General features: G+C 48.4%; 1 protein-coding gene across 1 annotated transcript; it reads left to right on the top strand.

The window, feature by feature from the left end:
- The first annotated feature begins 933 nt into the window (after positions 1-933).
- Positions 934-25,978, top strand: hs2st1b (heparan sulfate 2-O-sulfotransferase 1b). Its single transcript, XM_084435777.1, has 7 exons — positions 934-1,565; positions 19,605-19,843; positions 21,273-21,358; positions 21,659-21,797; positions 21,942-22,039; positions 22,662-22,819; positions 23,995-25,978. The coding sequence occupies exons 1-7, from the start codon at positions 1,442-1,444 to the stop codon at positions 24,219-24,221; spliced, it is 1,071 nt and encodes a 356-aa protein (XP_084291903.1). The 5' UTR covers positions 934-1,441; the 3' UTR covers positions 24,222-25,978.

The raw sequence follows: 25,978 nt of genomic DNA on the forward strand, positions 1-25,978 counted from the left end.
TTAACACTTTAGTTAAGGCAATTGGTAGGATTCAAAAGGACTGTTGGATAGGCTAGTCAGTGAGTTGGTTGAAGAAAATTATTTCCAGAACTTTAGAGACGAATATGGAACCCAGATAGCAAGCGGATGTGTAATGATTCTGGGCCATATATGGGCCGGAACTAAGCCACAAGGGCCAGATCTGGCCTGTATATGGCCCAGATCCGCTTGCTATCTGGGAAGGTTGATAGGTCAAGTAGCCTATAGTATAAGTAGCTAATTAGCAGGGAGAAGGTCATATAGGTAGATTTAGCAGAAAGCACCAGACCTGAGAGGATGTCCGAGACAGTCTCAAACTGGGAGAGAACGTGATTTCTTCTGCAGTGGAGGAAGTCGATCTAGATTCCCTCAGCAGGCAGTGCCCATCTTCCTCTACTGTTGTTCAATGTAAATCCAGAAGCTGATGTTCTCTTAGACAGACACTGCTTCAATGCAGAAGACTGAGAATAACCTCCTCTAGTTAAGGTATAGCGCTAGTTAACACTCCACCACAGTAGATGGCGGTAAAACAATCATTCATTTCATTTCAATGAAGAAGATCAGGATATTTGTGTAAAACGTTTTGTAATCCTGGGCAGCCAGTTCTAGACTGGGTGGACGGAGTTTACAAATCGATTAAACATTTCAAATAGAAATCGATACCCAATGGACTGTGGATGTAGCAACAAAGGAACAACATCAAACATCACATTATTCCACTGTATTTAGCAACATCTAAACTGAAACAGTGAGTCTTCTCCGCCTGGTTAACGCCGGTCAGAGAACTCTCTCGGCGCTGGTAGATAAAACGAGTGACTCCTCGCCAGTGTGACTCTCAGAACACTCAGCTGTGTGCGCGTGCTGCTGCTGGTCCGAGCTCGTGCTCCAGAGAGACGCAGCTAGGCGGGACGAACATCCCAGAGACCAACCGCCACGAAAGAACCTGAGAGAATTTACCTCAGGAAAGCAAGAATTTACCTCAGAAAAGCAAGAAATTCTGATGAAATGATAGACCACGATTCGACTTAACAGACAGTTTATAGCTAGCGTTAACTACCTTACGTTTTTAATCTATCTAGCCAGCTGTCAAAGTTATCACCATATGAAGATATCCCTTGTGGTGGTTACGGCAAGTCTACTGTGGGCACTGTGGATGCGTTGCTAACGAAGTTAGCTTGCTAGCTAGCTATCTGGCACTTTTAAAAAGAGATTCTATCAAGCTATCAAGTAACCAGCTAGCTCGCTAACAGTTGAAAGTCAGTTAGACAATCAGACAAGAGAGCAAGTCGAATCGATTTCCACTCTATGCTTGACTGTATAAATATCAGATCCTTGGTATGAATCGGATGTAACTTCTCTGGTAGTTTGATGTAATTTATCTGGTAGTTTGATGGGGCTTTAAAGGATCTTATCTGGTAGTTTGATGGGGCTTTTACGGATTATGATGCCGCCCAAGTTCCAGCTTTTGGCTATTTTGGCATTTGGACTGGCGATGCTCTTCATCGAGAACCAAATCCAACATTTGGAGGAGTCCAGAGCGAAGCTGGGTAAGCTTTTTGGAAAGATGTGCATGAAATGGTAATGACCCTCAATGCGTTTCCTGTGGGCACCTGAACGTCTCAGTCCATCCCCCAGTTGAGTCCATATGTTCTAACGTTGTAATATTATATCCGCCCTTCTTGTATACACTAACTCCAATTTAGTTAATATAATGCCGATGTCATGATTGATAAACAGTGGTTACTCAGGCTTACTCAGGCTTACACAATCAATAGGCGAGCACTACCCCACTACAGGACTATCTGCTCCAGTATTATCGAGCAACATATAGGGACCTTTAATTTTTCATAAAGACATGTTTATGAAAATGTCTTAACTGCAAACGAGGTTGATGATTTTTGGTTTTGAAGACCTCCCACTGAGAGGATATCTAGTTGATGTACTATCTAGAAGGAATCATTAATGAGCTCAGTCAAAAGAAGTTATTCCACACGTGAATTTTGAATCATTTGTAAATCTGTAAGTATCTTAAGTGGGCCCTACTATAGATTCAGAGGGACAACAGGCCGACATGTCAGAATACAATAACTGCATATGGAGCCAGAGTGACACTTTTTAATTTCTTATAGAAATCTATAAGCCTAATAAAGCATGAGCTAATTGAATTGGGTACGTGTGTTTCTAGGAGGTCTGAAGTGATGGACGAGCACTGCGGTTAATGACTCTGGTCCAGCCCTGACGCATGGTCCAATACTATCATAATGATAATGTTCCCTTCTAATATTACATGTTAGAAATAGTGGTTATGGAGCAGATTTATTGTCTGTAACTACTTTGATTGCATTGAATATTCATTGTGGACAACCTTACATGAAATTAAAATTCAAGATGGACACAGATTTCCAAACTGTTGAAAGTTGAAAGCGTGGACCAACTTAAGCAGAATCAAAAAAGGCCTACAGTACTTGTTTAGTCCTTTTGCAAGCCTGTGGAAGGCAGTAGCCTAGCGGGGCGGCTGTAGCTCAGTTGGTAGAGCGGGTCGTTCAGTGATCGAAGGGTCCCAGCTCCGACTGTCCACATGTCAAAGTGTCTTTGAGCAAGAGACCTAACCCCAAATTGCTCCCAATGAGCAGGCTAGCACCTTGCATGGAAGCTGCCGCCATTGGTGTGTGAATGTGTGTGTGAATGGGTGAATGAGAGGCCATTGTAAAGCGCTTTGAGTGCCGCTAAGGTGGAAAAGCGCTATATAAGTGCAGTCCATTTAACATTTAGTATTTGATTGACACTTGTAATCTGCAGCCTGCCACAGAACCAGTAGCTGACTTATTTGGATATGGGGATGCTTACAATCATTGTGTGTGGAGGCAGACCAGACTGTAACCTTTCTGTTTACTCTGGAGAACATTATGAAATTGGAGGTGGGGCTATTAAGAGGGTCTATGTCCTTTCGGTCGTCCGTCCTCTCATCTGTACAACAGGATGTTCCAGAGCCCGCCATCGGGGATGCTAGCCACAGTTCATTTGTCCCATTGCCAATACATATTATATGCACTGGTTTACCTCAAAGTAGCTATTCTAGTGGATAGGGTTCATATTGCTATCTAGAATCAAGCAGCCATGTTCTCGATATTAAAGTTATGTGGTAGAAGATTTGAATGTTTCTTTTATTCTGAAGATTCCCTTGGGAGTGAACCAATTGGATGCATCATCCGATGAGAATCATGTCATTATTTCCCAGCCTTTGCACCTTTACATCACCGATCTGCCTTCTATGTATTATGATTACTGTCATTTCAATAATGTCCCATATGCCAAATAAATCCCCTTCAAATCCTCTGATTAACAGGATGAATTGTTTGCTAAGTAGACCGCACATTTACCATGTGCACCATTGATCCCCATTGCTCATCGTCGCTGACCATGCTGACCATGCTGAAAGCAGCACAAAAAGGTGTTGATTTCTAAAGGACAGTTGAGAGGGAGAGAAAGCGCTAGGCCTATAGGGAGAGGGAGGGAGAGGGATGGGAGGAGGAGTGATTGACACACCTCTGATGGTGCAGTCAGCTGGTTCCTCTGGTAGGGTAGCCTTATCACAAAGATGGCAGCTTTGCAGTTAAACCTGACAGAGCTATTGTGATAGAAGATGGCAGTAATTACCTCCACCCCAGCGACAGTGCAGGGCGAGAGGTAATGTTAGCGGTGGTGTGTGTGGGTGTGTTTGTTAACTGGATTACGCAAAAACTACTGGGCTGATTTTCACCAAATCTGGTGGAAGGGTTTAGCATGGTCCAAATTAGAGCCCATTCAATTTTGATGTGGATCCGAATCACGGAGCAGCCCAAACACTGCTAGCCATGTACCACCATTCATTTTTTGGACCCGGATTGTGCAAAAGCTACCGGACCGATTTTCATGATTCACGAATCATGGGCCGGGTCCACGAATGAAAACAAAACCAGCTCTCTGTGTGGGGGCACTAAAGACAGGGGGTTTGGACTGGGAGCCCGGAGTGTACCGCACTACCCCCCGTTGGCTGTGAACTGAGGGGGGCGCCACAGAGCCGCCCAAACACAGTTGCCCATTCACCTCCAGTTATTTTGGGGCTCAGGAACCAAAGATTTATTGTCAATTGGGGAGAGGGGTTGAAACGGCCATATTTCGACGTGTGAAGGTCACAGAGATGGGGGTTTTGACTTGCATAAAACCAAACATGTCCTGCAGGTGCGCACGCGCACAGCCACCACATGCATTCATGGGCGGAGGCCTGTGCTCCCCGAGCACCATTTCTAGTTGCTAATTAAACATCTAATTTCATGGTGCCAAGACCTGGCTACATTCTGCATTAGCTGGCTACATTCGGCATTAGCTGTTTGTTATTGAAATGTTCCCACGGCGGTGGCAGCAGGCCAGGCCATGGTCAGACCACGAGAAAGTCGGGACACTCAGTCAGTCAGTCATTCAGTTATGGCTGTTTAGTCAGATGCCTGGGCAGTAGGCCGCGCAAGCGCACCACTATAAGGAATGGATGCCACGGTGAGGATTTCCCCTACCAGTTAATAAACTCATGACAATACCGGTGTTGCCGGTTCCACCGGAGGCTACATGTTACCAGCGTCTGCCTGCTCTGTCCCGTGCACATCGTATTTTCTTTGATCTGTTACATTTGAACAGCCTGTTAAGAATGTTCGAAAATTGTTTGCGAAGTTTACAAAGTTTGCGAAGGAAAGTCAAAGAAAGCCGATGGCTGATCGCTCTAGACTTCGCGCGTCATGTGATCAGTGAAATTTGACAGCGCTCCTCGGCGTTGAGCCTGTCACTCACTCTGCCTGCATGGTCTGAGCGAGGGAGAGGCAGACGCTTTCTGTTTACAACTGTAGCGTCCTTCGTTTAAGCAATAAACCACGGGAGGCCGTGTGTTATAGTGATTTTATAACAGCTTGGGGGCGTTGTTAGGCACGACGCGAAACAGACTTTATAAAATCACTATAACACATGGCCTCGAGTGGTTTATTGCTTTTATACAACGGTAACTACAGCTATTAGTGTAAAATAAACACACAGCAATGTAAAATATTAACATTTATTCAAAACGAAGCATCATTCCCTCAATTCCGCCGAGCAAATAGTTCCCCTAACAAATGGGTTGCCAAGCAACAACAACAACTACATTGCATTGGATCAAATGGGAGTCGCATTAATACTGAAAATGGAATGATATGCGGTCCCAGGTGTGTGTTACAAAGCATTTTAACACGGCTTCCAGCCAATCAGAATCAAGAACCAGAACTAACCGTTGTATAACAGTGAATTGCTAACACGCCTAGTAAAAGTCCTTAGTGTGAGTCCGGCATTAGACTGAACACATGTGCTTTGGAGGAGGTAGTGGTGGCTCTCGGTAGCCTACTTAATTAAATACTTTTGTAAGCCTACATAAAGATGGTGTTGGTATATGTCAATAAAGTGTCTGAATTGAATGCATTTCATTTTGTGTCTATCAGGTTGTACTGTAGGTGAATACAAAATTCAGACGATGGCAGTTGGTAGTCACCCCTGGCTCTGCGTATGATTGTCTGCGCCGTGGGCATTCATCTGCGATCCATGCTTGTTATCACACAAGTCTTTTGCTCTTTTCTTTTTGCTATCAGTTCTTCTCAGCTAAGCTAATACTGGAGGCCTGTATCGGAGTGTGGTGCTCACAAGCTTTTCTACACCAGGCATGGATATAGTCTCAGGTCACTCGCAGTGAGTGACTGTCATCCACTCTATTTTAATTTTTAGCACCTACCAACTGATGTAAAGGCAGACATTAAACCACGTGTTGCATGTAGTAATGAATTGGATCAGAATGTTTAGTTTTGGTTCAAATATTTCTAACATGCATGACTTGGCCTCGGGACTAAGATGGGTAAAGTCTATGATTGGCAGCACATCCATCACAGCATCAGTTAGGATAGCTTAGCTTAGCTTAGGATAGCATGATGAATGGAGTTCTCCGTTTGATTTATATGGCTGTGCAGAATTGTCCTCCCTTTATAGTTCTCTATTGATCTTTTCCAAGGAGGCTAGTGTTTGTATTAATTAGGCAGAACTTTGATAAATGATCTGGTCGAGCAGTATGCAGTATAGTGAGGGGTCCCTAGACCACCGTGGGGTGGATTTAGGGTTTAATGCTCAGAGTTTCTCTCTTCCTCTGGGCTGAACGGCGGGCTCTTCAACGTGAGGAGTTTGTTATTCATTAGTGGGATCCTCTCAGCCACGTCTGCACCCACAGGATGCTTTTGGATTGTTGTTGTTTACTGTTTCTTTGGGGTTAGAGGTCAGAAGCCCTGGCTAGGACTTTACTGTTGTGTACATCGTAATTGCCATCGACATGATGGTACACAGCCAGTTCACTCTGTAGACTTTGGGCCTGGAGCACGGTTTACTGGTAATTGTTATCCGTTTTTTGTTTTTAAATCCATGATCACGCACCTCTGATCCTTTCCCTGCTATGACAGCACTCTATGGGGGAAAGACACCCACCATTCGGTAGCCAATGACAAACTGTTTGGGCTGAAACGTGCCCCCGGACAGGGTTATTGACCCAGAGGGGGAGCAGATCACAGAGATGAGCGCTTTGGTTTGGGAGATCAGAGATAAGATGGCCTCCAGTTCTCCTCTTTCACTGACAGAGACGTTGAAGACTACTCTAATGTTACCAGACTCTATTCCGGCTGTGATGTTGTTTTGATTTAGGCTAGGGTATTCCTATTGGTCAAAATGGCAAAACAAAATGTTTGATGCTGACCTGTGTAGGATATCATTTTCATTACAGGGATGGTGTTAAATACTGATCTGGGTGACAGTACATGGGCATAGGTTGAACTCAGCCCAACCTGATTATCTAAAAGCCTGTTTCACCAAGGCATTGCATGTTATTGATGTTTCCAAGGGAAATGTAATTTGACCAAAAAGGAGCACACTTCCTGATTAAATCCAAGTGAACCCGTTCACAGCCCTCTCTCTTCTGGCTACAGGATCGGTGTGGTGTCCCCGTTAGTGTTCTGTCCTCCCTGCCATCACTGTTTCTAGAACTTTCTACTTTCAAGAGTTACTTGTTAGGGCGCCTTTTACTTTTCTAGTTTTTCCATCCTCTTGCCAGTCTTATTTGAGCTCCAGACATGTTGCTGCCGGCAGCTGTGTCTCTTTGTTTCAGCCACAGAATCAGAGGATTTGTCCTTGCTAACCACAGAACGGTCGGCACCAATTAATCCACTTTGCTAAACTTAGGCCAACATACTCGTCATTTCATTGGGATTCATCTGAAATGTCAGTGTTGTATTTTTGATGAAGGCAGACATTGTCATGAATTTGTTTTTTTTATCATCATGACCTGAAGACATTTTGTTTGAAAATATGCCATAATTGGCAGGACTACCTACTGACAGCAGAGATGTTTGAGTAGGCTACCATCAGGCAATCGGCTAAGATAGTCTACTACATATTGTTACGGGAGACAAACGTTGTTTTGTTTTGGTTATTTCTGTACCAGCACTAGTCATTCCCATCCAGTATTCTGCTGATTTGACCAGAGAGAGGGAGAAGGAAACGGGGGAAGATTGAATACTTTTAGCTGAGAGAGGGAGAAGGAAACGGAGGAAGATTGAATACTTTTAGCTGAGAGAGGGAGAAGGAAACGGAGGAAGATTGAATAGTTTTAGCTGCAGCGCTCTGTAGTGATGCATTATTCAGGGTATACTCTGTGGGGAGGCTGATCAAAGAAAAGTCATCCCTGACAAGAGAATAAAGACAGCATATTTGCATTTAATCAAATCGTACAAAACATACAGTAGGCTTATCAAAAGATTATTTTGGCCTACATACTGTGCAGTACAGAGATGTGGTGAAATGACATTAACCGTGTCTAATATTTACCTAATCACAGTCCGACATGGTGATATCTAGTCCTGTGTTGTCACTAGCAATAGGAATATGGAATAAAGTTCTGATGTTTTCCTGTTTGATCGTCACCTCCAGATTTCAAGCAAGTCTTGGTGTGGAGGTATCGCTTGTCTGTCTGCTCTCTGTTAGAGCATCTGTACTATAGGCGATAGGCTACTAATACAGCACAACTGAACCCATGTCATCAGAGAGCAGTCTGAGGTGATGGCGTGGGCCCATGTGTCACTCCTCTGGGAGTCCATCCATCCATCGATGACTGATGAATGAATTACCGATGAAGTCATCCGCCTACAGAAACAGGATCATTATTAGATCTAGAAGAGAACATTTAGTTGTCTCGCTTGCAGACCCCCCCCCCCCACCACCATAAACTAGCCCACTGAACACCCCAAGAGTCCCAGTCTGATCTGTTCCTGGTTCTACTACAGTCAGTGAGCTGTTCCTGGTTCTACTACAGTCAGAGCACTGCAGCCACCCACTTCTCTCTGTTAATCTTCCTACCAGAGAATTTACCAATCTAATTTAAACCACCCACTGCACATGTCTAAACATATCCCGATGTCACAAATCTTTCCTCTGAAGCACCCAGGGCCACAGCATGTTCCCTATTCCTAAAGTCCAGGTGTTTGTGATTAGAAACCACGCCCTGACCCCAAACCTCACGCTCTTTGTGGCTTTCGGCGGGCTAATCTACGCCATAAGTTGTTGTCCAGCCCAAGTTAAAGGAGCATAGCCCTGCAGTCGTGTTTAGGGATGTAACGATACTCCGTTTTAAGGTATGCCCCGGTATCAAACAACCACGGTTCTGGACCATAAGGAAATAGTGTTCTATGTTCTATTAAGCTTCTACACCCACACCACTGCAATGCAGCGCAGCGGTACTGATCCACAGCTCTGCTGGTGACAGCAAGAGGGAAAAAATTAAACATCACAATTCAAGTTGCTAGCAATATTGAATTACGACATTGGACTTTATGCATATTATACACTTTGTACAATATTAAACTGCACTTGATTACAATTAATTCAAGTAGTGAAGACCTTTCCCCACGTTTAGTTGCTAAAGCAGCAGTTTGGCTGTTGATGCGTACGATGGTGGACTTCCGATGGAACTAGAGGCTCCCAACCCATATTACCATCCCAGAGGAGGGAAGATGGTGGACTGGACTCAGACTAGTTCCTGGGAGTTCACTTGAACAACAGACTGGACTGGACAGACAACACTGAGGCCTTCTACAGGAAAGGACAGAGCAGACTGTTCTTCCTCAGGACATGGGTAACAGGCTGCTGCAGATGTTCTACCAGTCTCTGGTAGCCAGAACACTGTTCTCTGCTGTGGCCTGCTGAGGAGGAACATCAGGTCTGGGGAGACGAAGAAACTGAACACGCTGGTGAGGAGGGCCAGCTCTGGCGTGGGGTAAAAATCATTAAAGTTGATCTAAATCCTATTTTGGTAGATACCATACTGTGAAATGTCATACCCTTACATCCCTAGTGTACTGGGGTGTGCAGTGAGAGTAGATTTAGTTCAGTATCTTCTCTTAGCCACTCTATACGAATGTGTGTCTCTCATGTCTGTGCGCTGCGGTGAACATTTTCATCTAGCATTAAAAATGAACAGGCTAAGTAGTTTCCTCCTGATGTATGCAAGATACTGCACCAGCCTCAAGCCTAGATCATGAGAAGGCCATGGAAAGTGGAAAAATTCACTGCAGCTGCTTCGTGATTTGCCAAAGCAAGCAGGCAGTCCTCTCTATTTCTGACTAAACAAAGAACTGAGACCTTTTCAGAACAGTCTTCATCAACAAAGCGTCTCAGAATTACAACTAATCTCTCTGAATTCTGGACGTTTTTAATTCCAGACCGGGTTCTTTTATGAGATATCAGAAGGTCAGATTTGAAATGATATCTTTAGAATTTTTTGTGAACAATTCTCTCTCTTTCTCCCTTTAGACAGGATGTTTGCGCTACTGAAATGACTCGGGTGAAATGTTTGGCACATGAGGCCAATTTCCACAATAATAGACAGCCATAAATGGGTTGCTAAATCGTTAATCATGCATAATTCATGAAGGGACGTTGAATAGACTTATCCTGGTCAAAAATGTCCCAAGCTGCATTTTTCTTTAGATAGTAACCTAGATGAAACGGACAAGGGCTTTCTCTGCCTCGGCCTCCCAGGGTGCTGGTGTGGTCCGCGGGGCCTGGGAGAGTCCGAGGGTCTTAGGATGGCGCCGGGCCAGGGGCCGCAGCACGGCTGGGGCAGCTCGGGGAGAGGAACTCCACTAGGGGTGGAACAATATATCGTGCCACAATATATCGCGATACAGAAACGTCACAATACGTATCGTCGAGGTGAAAACAATATCATGATATGTTTATTGTATATCAGTGAACGCTGGCTACACAACGCTGGTAACAAACATGTCTTTTGTCTCTAGGCCTCTCCATGATATTACAACAGTTAAGCTCTACATTCACAACGTGTATTGGAGTAGAAATGTGGAGAAATGCACTATTGGTGTGAACAGCAGCGCTACTGCAACGCTTCACACCTGCCCTTAGTGTATCGTATCGTATTATCGTCAACCCAATATCGTGTATCGTATCGTGAGATTAGTGTATCGTTACACCCCTAGACTCCACAGACCTCACACACCGGCCGGCGTTCTCACTTCATGTTTGCCGTTCTCCGGGGTTAAGAGGGACGCTTGTGTAGCCTGTAGAGCATTTCCTTCTGATGATGCGTTTTTACTGCTTCTAGTGGCCGAGGGATCATCACCACATCAGGGAATTGAAACGCCGAATAGAGCAGCAGCTCTCTCAACCTCCAGGTCAGGTTGAAAGGTCAGCGGTCACTGGCCAGTTCATCTGGACACATCGATTCTTGTTGATCGAGCTACTCCAGTATAGGTGCCAGAAGATCCGCAACGGCCACAATATAAAGTATTTAATCTCTAACTGCTACTCTACACCAATCACAGAAGCATATGCATTAGGTGTTAGAGATTACGCCCGCGAGTATGGCCGTTAGCAGGACGATGGTGGCAGGTCGGCAGTGGATACATAAGAGATGAATCAATTGAAGGCGGTCAGATATCCTTTCAGAAACTAATGCAGGACTATTCACTTCCTGTGGATCTGAGTGGGTGCTGAGAACCATGCGGTGCTGGCCAGCCTCTACGTCGCGCTCGGACTCTTAACGCAGCCACCGTGGGGTAGAGTCGGAGGGGTAGCCCCCCTCCCCCCCCCCCAGCGCCGCGGTTTGTTGACGAGCCGTCGCTGATGAAGAGGAGCTGCGCTAAACAAGCAGGGGCGGGGCTGAGGGGGGTTCCTGCCCAGAGCTTAATGCCAGGCCTTTAATTGGTCCCCGAGGAGGAGGAGGCCACTGACTGGCTCGGCCCCGAGAAAAGCCTCATCTCCATTTCCAGCATCGACCAGCTCTCCTCCCCTGGCTTCATCCCCTGTTGATCTCTCTGTCTGCCGTTGTATTCGGCGCGGCCACATACCCACTCTGAAAACCAGGCACCTGTCAGCGCTCTCGCTCGAATCTGATAGGCCAACACATCTCTCTCCGTCGTTGGACTCTCGCTGTTTCTTTCACAGTGGGCGAAGATGCCTTGTTCACCGCTGCCGTTGGGTTCTTTTAATCTAAGTCAAGTGGTATTTCTACTAGAGAGAGAGAGATATTTCTACTTGAGAGAGAGAGAGGTATTTCTACTTGAGAGAGAGATATTTCTACTTGAGAGAGATATATTTCTACTTGAGAGAGAGAGATATTTCTACTTGAGAGAGAGAGAGATATTTCTACTTGAGAGAGAGAAAGAGAGAGATATTTCTACTTGAGAGAGAGAAAGAGAGAGATATTTCTACTTGAGAGAGCGAGAGAGAGAGATCGATCACTGGTCAGGTAATTAGGCGTGGTCATTATGCAGGAGAGAGGTGAGAGAGAGAGAGAGAGGGAGGGAGAGAGAGAGAGGTGTACTCGTAGTAGCTCTGAACCGTCCTGCACGTCCACATTCTCCTGTTCAGTCTCTCGGTCAGTTCCTCTCTTGTCCAGTGATATCTGTGGCCAATGGCCTCAGAGGGACAGCGGTCACATCTCACCCCAGCTGCCACCTGTCCGCTGGCCGCTGGCCGCTGCAGGACTTTGACCGGACCACTGTTACAACACACCCCGCTGGCCGGCCTCTAATTGGCCCGTCTGCTGGCGCGGCGGCACAAGAACTCCGGCGTGTCAAACACGCACGAGAGGAAATCCATCATCATTAGGGTTGCCATCGCCGTGGTAACGGAAGTCCGGAGTTGTTCACGTTCGTGTAAATTTCAATTTCTGCACATCCACTTTGATTTACCATTCAAATGCAGTCAGCGCTGAATCAAAAAAAATTATGAACTTAAACGCATAAATCATGTGTTTGCTGTAAGTGGCCCAGCTCTTCCTGAACAGAACTGCTTGCTGCCCGTGTTCCAGGCTGTCAGCTGTGATCTTTGTCCTGTCCGTGTGTCACCTTGTCACTGCTGTCCCCAGGGCGTGTGCGTAGGAGGGACAGAGGCCCTCACCTGATCCATGGTGACAGGGACACATTAGCCTCATGCCTTGGGCAAACGGTGACAGTCTGAAGGTGACACTGAATGAAACGGACGCAGCGTCTCGGGTACGACTGCATTGCCACTGATTCAGTCTCAAATGGAGTGTCTATCAGCCAAGTACACTTGTGTGTTTGTGTAGTACACATTTCTCAGTGTGACGTTAAGGCTGATTTCCTGACACTTTCTACCCCGCTCAGAAAACAAGCAACCCGCAAATAAGCCTGCAGCTCACTACTAAACGCTCATTATGGCCGTGTCCAAAATGCATAGTACCTGCTATATAGTAGGCGAGATGTAGCATGCTGTATTTTCTCGCATACTACATGCGTTTTGTGGAACAGTAGGTACTATACAGTATGCAGTATGCCTACTATATAGTGCCTACTATATAGCAAGTAGCAGGTAGTATGCATTTCGGACACGGCCTATGTCTGCACAGCTGTGTTCTGCTCTTACAATGGTTACACAAACCTCGGTTCCATTGCTCTGTTTGTTCTAGTGTTCCACCGGTCTGTTCTGTTCTAGTGTTCCACCAGTCGGTTCTGTTCTAGTATTCCACCGGTCGGTTCTGTTCTAGTGTTCCACCGGTCTGTTCTGTTCTAGTGTTCCACCGGTCTGTTCTGTTCTAGGGTTCCACCGGTCTGTTCTGTTCTAGTGTTCCACCGGTCTGTTCTGCTCAGCAGAACGAGCCGTACGGAACCCAAGGCTGGGTGGGAGAGTCAGACTTTAGGAGAGAACATAAAGGGACCTCCTCTTGGCCTCAAATCCTGCACCTCCTCTTGTCCTCCTCTTGTCCTCCTCTTATCCTCCTCTTGTCCTTCTCTTGTCCTTCTCTTGTCCTCCTCGTGTCCTTCTCTTGTCCTTCTCTTGTCCTTCTCTTGTCCTCCTCTTGTCCTCCTCTTGTCCTCCTCTTGCCCTCCTCTTGTCCTCCTCTTGTCCTCCTCTTGTCCTCCTCTTGCCCTCCTCTTGTCCTCCTCTTGTCCTCCTCTTGTCCTCCTCTTGTCCTGCTCCCTCCCAGCAGTCTCTTCTAATTTCATTAAGCCCTGTTTTTTTCCCCTCTCATCTTTCCAATACAGTGGGATGGGCAACGCGCTCTAATTGGGAATAAGTATTAGAGAGGGCTTGCCTTGTGGGAGGGAGGCTAGGCCTGCGCACGGGGGGGGGGGGGGGGACAGACAGATGATCTCTAATCAGAGAGGAGGGCTTTTTAATTGGGACGGGAGGGTTTATCCCTGCGTCGTCCGTCAGATGAGAGAAACCCGTGGGTGTCTCGGGGTCTTTCTCTTTAAGACTGCCTGAAGGTGTCCCTGTGGGAGATGAGCGTGGAACAAAGAAGACGCTGCTGCGCTGGGAGAGACCGGATCACTGCAGCACGCCCAGCCCCAGATGGGAGAGACCGGATCACTGCAGCACGCCCAGCCCCAGATGGGAGAGACCGGATCACTGCAGCAGGCCCAGCCCCAGCCCCAGATGGGAGAGACCGGATCACTGCAGCAGGCCCAGCCCCAGATGGGCAGGTGTTTTTTTTTTTTCTTTAGTATGCTTTAATGAGAAAAGAAATGGCAAGACAAGAAGGACGTTGGAATGAAATGAGTCGAGACAAATAGACTCAGTGTTAGTGCCAAGATCCTAATTAAAATGGTCCATCAGAATCAGCATTTTTAGTTGCCAGTTTGTCTGGTCTGGAAGATGGTACGGTGATGGCATCTTAGCTGTGGCATTAATTGCTTTGGCGGTCGGTCGGGCGGTCGGTCACGCTGAGAGTGACAGGAGCAGGTGGCCAGATGACGGGGAGGACGTGGAGAGCAGGCGGTCAGAATTGAGGAGATATGGGACCTTTGTCCTCCTGAGTCTGACTGCGAGTGGAAATTCTGTCCAAAACAGGGTCTACGATACCCTCCTACATCCTACAATACCCTCTTACATCCTACGATACCCTCCTACATCCTACAATACCCTCTGATACCCTCCTACATCCTACAATACCCTCTTACATCCTACGATACCCTCCTACATCCTACAATACCCTTTGATACCCTCCTACATCCTACAATACCCTCTCATACCCTCCTACATCCTACAATACCCTCTCATACCCTCCTACATCCTACAATACCCTCTAATACCCTCCTACATCCTACAATACCCTCTAATACCCTCCTACATCCTACAATACCCTCTCATACCCTCCTACATCCTACAATACCCTCTCATACCCTCCTACATCCTACAATACCCTCTCATACCCTCCTACATCCTACAATACCCTCTAATACCCTCCTACAATACCCTCTAATACCCTCCTACATCCTACAATACCCTCTCATACCCTCCTACATCCTACAATACCCTCTAATACCCTCCTACATCCTACAATACCCTCCTACATCCTACAATACCCTCCTACATCCTACAATACCCTCTTACATCCTACAATACCCTCCTACATCCTACAATACCCTCTGATACCCTCCTACATCCTACAATACCCTCTGATACCCTCCTACATCCCACAATACCCTCTGATACCCTCCTACATCCCACAATACCCTCTAATACCCTCCTACATCCTACAATACCCTCTTACATCCTACAATACCCTCCTACATCCTACAATACCCTCTGATACCCTCCTACATCCTATAATACCCTCTGATACCCTCCTACATCCTACAATACCCTCTGATACCCTCCTACATCCTACAATACCCTCTTACATCCTACAATACCCTCCTACATCCTACAATACCCTCTGATACCCTCCTACATCCTACAATACCCTCTCATACCCTTCTACATCCTACAATACCCTCCGATACCCTCCTACATCCTACCATAACCTCCTACATCCTACAATACCCTCCTACATCCTACAATACCCTCTGATACCCTCCTACATCCTACAATACCCTCTGATACCCTCCTACATCCTACAATACCCTCTGATACCCTCCTACATCCTACAATACCCTCCGATACCCTCCTACATCCTACAATACCATCCTACAATACCCTCCGATACCCTCCTACATCCCACAATACCCTCTCATACCCTCCTACATCCTACAATACCCTCTCATACCCTCCTACATCCTACAATACCCTCTGATACCCTCCTACATCCTACAATACCCTCCTACATCCTACAATACCCTCCGATACCCTCCTACATCCCACAATACCCTCTCATACCCTCCTACATCCTACAATACCCTCTGATACCCTCCTACATCCTACGATACCCTCCTACATCCTACAATACCCTCCTACATCCTACAATACCCTCTCATACCCTCCTACATCCTACAATACCCTCTGATACCCTCCTACATCCTACAATACCCTCTGATACCCTCCTACAATACCCTCTGATACCCTCCTACATCCTACAATACCTTCTGATACCTTCCTACATCCTACAATACCCTCTGATACCCTCCTACATCCTACAATACCCTCTGATACCCTTCTACATCCTACAATACCCTCTCATACCCTCCTACATCCTACAATACCCTCTGATACCCTCCTACATCCTACAATACCCTCTGATACCCTCCTACATCCTACAATACCCTCCTACATCCTACAATACCCTCTCATACCCTCCTACATCCTACAATACCCTCTGATACCCTCCTACATCCTACAATACCCTCTGATACCCTCCTACAATACCCTCTGATACCCTCCTACACCCTACAATACCCTCCTACATCCTACAATACCCTCCGATACCCTCCTACATCCTACAATACCCTCTTGCCTCATGCCTGAGAACTGCGAGTGTCCATTGCTGATACTGTAGGTGGAGGGAAATGAGCACCGTCTCTCAAGTGGAATAGATCTGAAGGGAACGATGTCGTCTTCTCTGACGACAGTACAAATGTGGAGGGATTTACATTTCCGCAGTCTATAGGTTTAGAGATTGTGTGATCATCAGCAGGTGAGATTAGGTTATAGACCTAATTACACCAGTAGAAAGCTACGAGTGAGTGCCGAGGGGATCAAAGCTAAATCAGGTGTCAGCCACATTTGAACTCATCTTTGATTCCTCATTTCTCTCCCTTTGCGCTGACGTTCGCAGCTTTCCTCCCATCGATTCTTCTCATTCCATCCTGATGGCGTAATGCATGCGGCCCTCTTGGATTTCATGACTAATTATCTGACCTCATGTTTCATAGGAGGTGACTGGAAAGATATATGAAGGAAAACAGCCTCACGCTAATGTTGAGATACCGGCGGACGGTGCGATCAATTCTTCTGTTTAATCAGAGGGAGAAGCAGGTGTGGGTATTATTGGCCTGTCAGACATGCTGGGAAGTGGGGGTGTCTGGGTGGGGGGGAGATCTTCTGCCCCACCCTGGGGGTCTCTGGGTGGGGGAGATCTACTGCCCCACCCTGGGGGTGTCTGGGTGGGGGAGATCTACTGCCCCACCCTGGGGATCTCTGGGTGGGGGAGATCTACTGCCCCGCCCTGGGGGTCTCTGGGTGGGGGGGAGATCTACTGCCCCACCCTGGGGGTCTCTGGGTGGGGGAGATCTACTGCCCCGCCCTGGGGGTCTCTGGGTGGGGGAGATCTACTGCCCCGCCCTGGGGGTCTCTGGGTGGGGGAGATCTACTGCCCCGCCCTGCGGAGGAACGTCTGAAGAATCGCTACACCGCTAATTCAATCAACAGATGTTATTGGGCCCAATCAATCATCTTTGGGCACCAGCGCGCCTCTCCCTCACACCCTACCAGGGTTAGGGTTCTCCCTCAGCTGGCCCCTCCCTCACACCCTGCCAGCCACTAACGGGAGCGCGGGGCACCTTGTGTCCTTGTGGCCTCCACACACGCTCATATTCCTGACTGGATGGAATATGAAAACATGATGCTCAGCACAATCATAGCCTCGCTCGCCTAATAAATGAAAGTTCAGTAACTTACTGCCAGAGAACAGCTGTTTGCCTGTCAGCTTTTTGCACTGAGGACATGAGTTATCTCTGAAACCTTCCAGAACCTAAAGACGGCACAATGAATAATTTAGCATTGCGGCTCAACATGAGTATCCAGTTTTTTTTGTGCTCGGCATGGAAATGATCTGGTTTTACCTCTTCTCCTCTGCTTCTGTAACACTTTGAGTCTGACAGTAATAGAATTGAAGATCGAAATCGATAGAAACACTCAGGGTTCTGTAGGAAAAAGAAGGCTTTTACCTTCCATCCTAGGACAGTATGACTCTGCGTTAGTCTGTCTGCTGTGGAAGAGCACTGGCAGCTCCCATTACTAAAACAAGCTATCTACTGAGCTAGCTACTGGCTGAAACGCTAAGGCTGACACCCTCAGACGCACACCGACACGCGTGTGTTGAACTTAAACGCGTAAATCCTATGTTTGCGTGTCACACCAGAGGAGCCAGGATTAACAGATGACTCCTCGCACACATCAGGGCTTGTCTAGACTCTGCAGCCCCCCGGTAGACATGTATACTAATGGGGGGGAACAAAGCAAGTCATTAGTATCCATGCTGCTCACAACTTGAGCATCGCTGCTTTGCACATCCAAAACGCTGCGTTTCTCTGCTGGCCGAGTTCAGCTTCACATTTTCTCACAGTTCTGTAGCTGTTTGATTGCGTGCCTTTGTTTTCTACTGTGGTGTGTTCCAAGAGGGTGGGGTTGGGGAACGCTGCAGGTTAAAAATGCAAATTCTGCACATTCAAATTTAGGCACTGCAGTACTGTGGTTATGGTGTAGATGAATGGATTTGACCTTTTGGCTTAAAGGAGGGAGATCGATACGTGCAATCCACTGCAGAGGACGAGGGCTCGGCTCGGGAGAGAGGAGCCGGAATGTTCCGGAGTCTGACGGCGAGCCGAGCGCACGGCGGTGGCCGGTGTGGCCGTCTCTGTGGCGAGGTGATACCGTCATTTGATAAAGGAGCAGGCCGTCCTCGGGACAGGCGCTCGTATATCAGAGTCTGGCTCTGGCGGGGGCGCTGGGGGGGGCGGGGGCTCTGGCGGAGGGGCGGGGGCTCTGACGGGGGGGCTGGCGGGGGGGCTGGTGGGGGGGGCGGGGGCTCTGGCGGGGGCGCAGGCCTCGCTGTTGGCCCGAGGTGTCTGCCTGGCACGTCACGCAGGACTGCCGAGGAAAAGCTGGGCCCTCCGCCGCTTGGCTTCACTGAAAGAAAAGTAGGATATCTCATTATTATGTGCTACGTGTGGTGTTCTCTTCTCGGTGGGGGGGGGGGGGGGGGGGTTCTGATCGATATCAGATTACATCTGAAGATTTTTCAATTATAGACCCGGCCTTTATTAAAATCTCATTTCACCTCAGATTTAATTCCGCACCGCCAAGGACGCCTCAAAGAACCGTCGCTTCTCCTTCTGTGTTGCTGGAAATGACCGGAGAACGTTAGGAACCGGCAGCCTGGCCTGTTTGGGTCGGTTCCGGGAGGAGTGGGCGTGTCCATGACCACCGGCCCGCCTGCTGGGAGGACCCATTAGTGACGAACCCTTCATGTAGCCTCCCTGGAGGAACCTCTCGAGCGCTACGCTAGCCTAGCCCGCCTCCCGGTGAGCGAGGAGCTTCCTGTTCCTGAGCTCATCAGCCGGTGGGTTCTGCGCGGCGGGAGGCCGACTGGAGCGCCGCCGCCAGACGGACCTGTAATTGGCTCCCAGCAGCAGGGGGGCTTCACTCGGTGGGGGGGCAGACTTCACTCGGTTGGGTGGGGTGGGGCGGGGGGGGGGGGGGGGTGTGCTCCCGCTCTGGTGCTCCTCCCCTGCTCAATCTTACCTGGAGATGTTTGCACGTCGCGACGATCAAAGCAGGTCGTTCGGCTAATTGAGGCGCGCTAACAAAGACAGTCGGTGGCCTGATGAGCCGCGTGTCGTGTTTTCGAGGGCTGTTTTCTCAGAGAGGGGGCTTGTTGAAAACACCTGGACCAGAGGGAAGCTGGTAGCTGCTCAAACGCGCCACGTCTGTCTAAAGTGAAGAGCGAAGCGCTTTAGCCCGCCTGGCGCCTGTTTTCATGCGTCTCGTTTCCCTCCCCCCGCCCCCTCTCACCTTCACAGAGCGAACTATCGCCAGACACGAGGTGCGCGAGGTGGAGCAGCGGCACTCCCAAGATGGAGGACGGGACGTGGCGCCGGCGGCCTCGGGGGACGACACGGTCATCATCTACAACCGGGTGCCCAAGACGGCCAGCACCTCCTTCACCAACATCGCCTACGACCTGTGTGGGAAGAACCGCTTCCACGTGCTGCACATCAACACCACCAAGAACAACCCCGTGATGTCCCTGCAGGACCAGGTGAGACGCGTTGTTGTATCAATCAATCAATCAAAGCTTTATTTGTATAGCGCATCTCATACCCAGAGGCAACACAATGCGCTTTACAGAGAACAAGGGAGGTGGGCATACGACCCACTCTCTACATATTCCAGAGGGAAGCAAAAAAACAGTAATCACCCGGGGGCCAGATAAGTGAGCTGTAAAAATTCTTCCCTGACCCCTCTCAACAAGGCGATCGAGCTCCAGGAGTATGTTTGTCTACCGGCTAAGAACATTTATAGAGCAATAAATAACATTAAATTACATTTTCAGAGTAAGAGAGGCTAATAACATCATAGGAGAGACATGGCAAACACTGGTGTGTGTCTGTGTGTGCGTGAATGTGCCTGGGTCCAGATAGAGGCAGGGAGTTGTAGATGTGGGCTCGGTTTGACCTTTGGCTTCGGACAGTCTGTCACTGTGGCAGAGGTGGAAAATAGTTATTTTAGTACCAACACCACCTGACGCCGAGTTTATCATTGAGTTCCCTGAGTATGTGTTGGAGCTGCTCCTGACCTTGACCTTAGCTGGGAACTGACAGGAGATCAGAGGGCCAGACGGCAGGCTTCCCACAATGCTCTCTGGCCAGCCTCCCCTGTCTCGCATAATAACACGCAACCGTTTTTTTAGATCAGGAGGCCTCCAGAAACTCAGTTGGCACAGCACTGTGCGTTTGAGGAGAGCATCAGTCAGAGGAATACATTAAGAAGCTCCGTACGGACAAATTGAAGAACGCTGTTCACAATGTAATGTAAGAGCTTAGGGACACTGCAGATGGAATTCTGTTCTGGTTTGTTGCCGCCTGTCTCGACTGTGGAGGTACCCTCTGCACGCCCCCCCTCCGCCGCCCCCCCCTCGGCAGTGACACCCCTGAATTGGCAGCCTGGCTGCATTTGTATTCCTCTCACCACCAACCCCAGAAACGGGGTGTGTAAACGCCCCAGAGCGAGTGTTATTTCCGGCGGTCTCTGCCCATGTAATATCCCATCTGCTGCTCGTTCTCCATACAGTCTGTTCTCTGTGCAGACGACACAGCCCCCCCTGCCCCCCCCCCCCTTCCCATACAGACCCCCCCCCGCCTTCCCATACAGCCCTCCTCCCCCCCCCTACACATCACAGAGCTGGATACCAGGGGGGGGCTCATAGCTCTGCCGAATGTCACCTACAGATGAATATAGACCCTGGTAGTATGTTCCGGAATCATTGCGAGGATTTCACATACTGTATCGAATGGTTTTGCAGCCAGTTGCAACATCATCATGGCCGACGCAGGGAAAACAATAAGAGACTGTTGCATATTCTGGCCTATTTGTTTGGCAATAGGGGAGAAAGCTAGAATAGAAATGGTTGGCAGGGATTTTGTTTTTGTGCCTGAATATGCATTTGCATTTCTCTTCCTGTCTTCCAGGTGCGGTTTGTAAAGAACGTGACATCTTGGAGGGAGATGAAACCTGGTTTCTATCACGGCCATGTGGCTTTTCTGGACTTCGCCAAGTAAGACCCTTCATTCTCTAGTTTTACTTTAACCCTCGTGGATAGTGCAGATGTTGGATTGTGGTTTAGTGGGAGTCAGCTGTCTGCCTTCACACATGTAGCCCTGTGACATGTATGATGTGCAGAACAGCGTTCCCGTGCCCTGTGTTACGGAGGATTATTTCCCTTTGAGCTGCTGCCATCTTGTGGCTGAAAAAGAGAACTTAACTCACGCTCTGAAAGAGCAGAAGCATCAAACAGAGTCAAGTTGAACTGTTGTTTTCCTGCAGATCCTTGCCGACTCTTGTCTCCTGTGAGCAGGTATGGGGCGAAGGGGAAGCCAGTCTACATCAACGTGGTCCGGGACCCGATCGAACGCCTGGTGTCATACTACTACTTCCTGCGCTTCGGAGACGACTACAGGCCCGGGCTGAGGCGCCGAAAACAGGGGGACAAAAAGGTAACCTACGGGATTGTTTTGAAATTATGTTTGGAGTTATGCCTTTTGTGTGATCATGATCTCGCAGAATTCACTCGCTATGCCTTTTGTGTGATCATGATCTCTCAGGATTCACTGGCGTGTCCGTGTGTGTTTTTTCCGCAGACCTTTGACGAGTGTGTGTCCGCGGGGGGCTCTGACTGCGCCCCTGAGAAGCTCTGGCTCCAGATCCCCTTCTTCTGTGGCCACCACTCCGAGTGCTGGTGGGTCCCGTGCGTTTGGGGACATCTGGATGAACACATCACAAATCCCACCTCACGCGCCACATCAGGCTCACTCCACATGCTGTGATTAGTGATGAGATCATGATTTAAATAGCATCTATTTTGCCATTGTTGGGCTGCGTTCCGAATCGCATCCTACCCTACTATATAGTACGCCAAAACAGGATGTAGTATGTCCCAATACATAGTATGCCACATGCAGTATGGCAAAAATACCAGGATGTCCTACTACATCCGTATGTCCGTACATCCGTAAGTATGCAAAGTACATACTTTCTAAGGGCAGCTGTAGTAGGTACTGGTAGTAAGAAGTAGAAGTATGCGATTCGGAACGCAACCTAGGACTTTAGCTTTAGCAATAGTTCATGCTCTGAGCCACTTGTTTAGGAGGGAGATGCACTAGTAGTACACTGACTACCTATGTTAAATGCAATTATTATTAAGTCGCTTTGGATGAAAGCGTTTGCTAAATGACTAACGTAATGGAATCTGTGTGTGTGTGTGTGTGTGTGTGTGTGTGTGTGTGTGTGTGTGTGTGTGTGTGTGTGTGTGTGTGTGTGTGTGTGTGTGTGTGTGTGTGTGTGTGTGTGTGTGTGTGTAGGAACGTGGGGAGCAGGTGGGCCTTGGAGCATGCGAAGTATAACCTGGTGAACGAGTACCTGCTGGTGGGGTTGACGGAGGAGCTGGAGGACTTCATCATGATGCTGGAGGCGGCGCTGCCGCGCTTCTTCAAGGGCGCCACAGAACTCTACCGCACAGGTACCTTCTTCTTCTCTTCTTTCCTATATCATCAGATGGCCAACTCAGTGTCCGGTCCACCCGTACGCTGAGGTACTTGGGGGCTTGCTGGAACTCCAGACGGTTGTTGCCAACGCGCATGTCCAGGTCCCTTTTTGCTTCCCGGTTGTTGAGGTGGTATTGTTGAGGTGGTATTGTTGAGGTGGTATGCTGCAGACACTGTCTTGCCCACGCTGAGCTGAAGGTGCCACTTCTCGAGGTAGTCTGCTAGGATGCCCATGTCTCGGTTGAGGCCATCTTCCATCGCCTTCCATGTTGGTCGTCGAAGCATGATGGCCAAGTCGTCCGCATAGCCGTACTTGCTAGATGTTGTCTCCGGCAGGTCGTGAATGTAGATGTTAAACAACATTGGTGAGAGGACAGAGCCTTGTGGGACACCGTTCTTCAGCCTTCGGAGCTTGCTGGTCTGGCCATCGCTAGTCTGTAGGGTGAAGCTACGGTTCGATAGCATCTCCATAATGAACCTCACCATGTGCCGGTCCGAGTTTATCCTCAACAGTTTCAGATGTAGTCCACGGTGCCAGACGGTGTCATATGCAGCTGTCAGGTCCAGGAATACTACTCCAGCTTTCTGCTTATCCTGAAAGCTGTCTTCGATGTCCTGTGTGAGTAGCGTTACCTGATCCACTGTCGGCGGAAGCCGGCTTGTTCCGGTGGGAGTTGTGGGTCCACTACTGGCTCGATGCGGCTGTGGATCAGCCTCTCCAGGATCTTATCTGGGACACAGAGCAGTGAGTTGGGCCTGTAGGACTTTGGGTCTTCGGTAGGTTTGTTCGGCTTTGGCAAAGCTATGATGGAGCACGGCGCCAGGTCTTTGGGAGTTTGGACCTCCGGAAGCACAGGTACCAACGCAGCTGCACCCCTCTCATTGGCCTACTCTGCACTCAGAAGATCTTTTCCCCCCCTTTTCCCCTCTTGATACCGGTCAGAGAAGCGCTTGAACTCAGGTTTGCCACTATTGTGTCATCATATCTATCTCTAGAACCTTTGAGGTAGACCCTAGTCCACAAGAACACACCTCTGTTATCGCCAGTGGAACCACTTCCCCACAGTGCTACTGACGATGGTGGGACCGTCATGTCATGTCTGGCCAGTCACCAGTGCTTACCTGACCATCCTGCGTGTTCTTCTTCCAGGGAAAAAGTCCCACCTGCGAAAGACCACCGAGAAGAAGGCCCCCACCAAGGAGTCCATCGCCAAGCTGCAGCAGTCGGACATCTGGAAGATGGAGAACGAGTTTTACGAGTTTGCGCTGGAGCAGTTCCAGTTCATCCGCGCCCACGCCGTCAGGGAAAAGGATGGCGAGCTGTACCTCCTGGCCCAGAGCTTCTTCTATGAGAAGATCTACCCCAAAGTGAACTAGGGCTGGCCGAGGCGGGCCCAATACCGCGGGCTGGGACCGGCGAGGCCTGCTGATTCAGTCTAACACAGGGGGAGGAGGTGACCGCTGCCAGGAGGGAGAGCGCTTGAGACGGCCCTCTGACCGTGGCTGGGGTGGGCCGCTCGCAGGCCGGCGACTCGCCCCTGTGACCCGGACTCCTTCAGGTCGCCCGGGGTGTCGGAGCGCCTCCTCATCAGGACTTGCACTGTGTTCTTCAGGAGGGGACTCCGACACTGAAGCACTGCTGCGCCCTGCGGTTTAGAGTCAGCGTTTTTGGAGATGGGGTTGGTTTTAAAAAGAGACCTTTTGATTTTTGCCGTCTGAATAAACAGTAACATATCATAGACTCATGGCTGAGACTGCAGCTCCTATCAAGGGGAATGTTGTCCATTAAAACACGTCTGCAATTGGACTCGTACTGTACTTGCTCAGCTGGCTAATGGTATCGTTTTATTGTTGTTGTTTTTCTGCATTGTGTGTGTGTTTAACTGGGTCCATTCTTGGTTGTTTACAGACAAAAGAACATGCGTGATAGAGGGTCAAAAGGAAAATGGAAACCACATTTTGTACATATTGTATTTACATATACAGTACATATTTTGTACTAATATCATGTATTTGGACCAAATGGGTGTAAAGGACATAGGTGGATCTTACCATTGCACCTATTGGTGTGTGAACTGTAAAATAATATTCATTCATCTCATTTGTATAATCAGAAATCATCACTTTTTTAGAGACACTACATGTGCGTTTTCCATAATATCAATGCTTTAATTATGAATTCATGAATAGAAAATATCTTGGACAACAAACTTGTTTTGTACAGTTTTTTAGGCCGAGGCCGCGCCTGTGGACCCGACCACAGCACTGTGGGCTCAGTCCTTTGATACAGGGTTGAACAGAAGTGACCGTCTGGCCGTCATGCCAAGGAACTGGCTTTTACTCACAGGGTTTTGGACTGTCAGGACGGACACTCACAGAGCGGGACGGTTTGAGACTTGATAGTGCCTTCATCACAACACACACACACTGTACCCAACACCTTCATCACAACACACACACTGTACCAAACACCTTCATCACAACACACACACACTGTACCCAACACCTTCATCACAACACACACACACTGTACCCAACACCTTCATCACAACACACACACACTGTACCAAACACCATCACAACACACACACTGTACCCAACACCTTCATCACAACACACACACACTGTACCCAACACCTTCATCACAACACACACACTGTACCAAACACCTTCATCACAACACACACACTGTACCAGACATCTTCATCACAACACACACACTGTACAAACACCTTCATCACAACACACACACTGTACCCAACACCTTCATCACAACACACACACTGTACCAAACACCTTCATCACAACACACACACTGTACCAGACATCTTCATCACAACACACACACACTGTACCAAACACCTTCATCACAACACACACACTGTACCAGACGTCTTCATCACAACACACACACTGTACCCAACACCTTCATCACAACACACACACTGTACCAAACACCTTCATCACAACACACACACTGTACCAGACACCTTGGTCACTTTTTAATATCCCGTTCAATTTTCCACCTCGTTAGTCAAAATATTGAACTGCCAGTTTCCCTTTTGTTTTTCATGTTTTCATATTCATGCCTTGTTATAAACGACCAAAACATTTCAAATAAATACTTAACTGAA

Source organism: Borostomias antarcticus (assembly GCF_949987555.1).
Source record: "Borostomias antarcticus genome assembly, chromosome: 3".
Lineage (NCBI taxonomy): Eukaryota > Metazoa > Chordata > Actinopteri > Stomiiformes > Stomiidae > Borostomias > Borostomias antarcticus.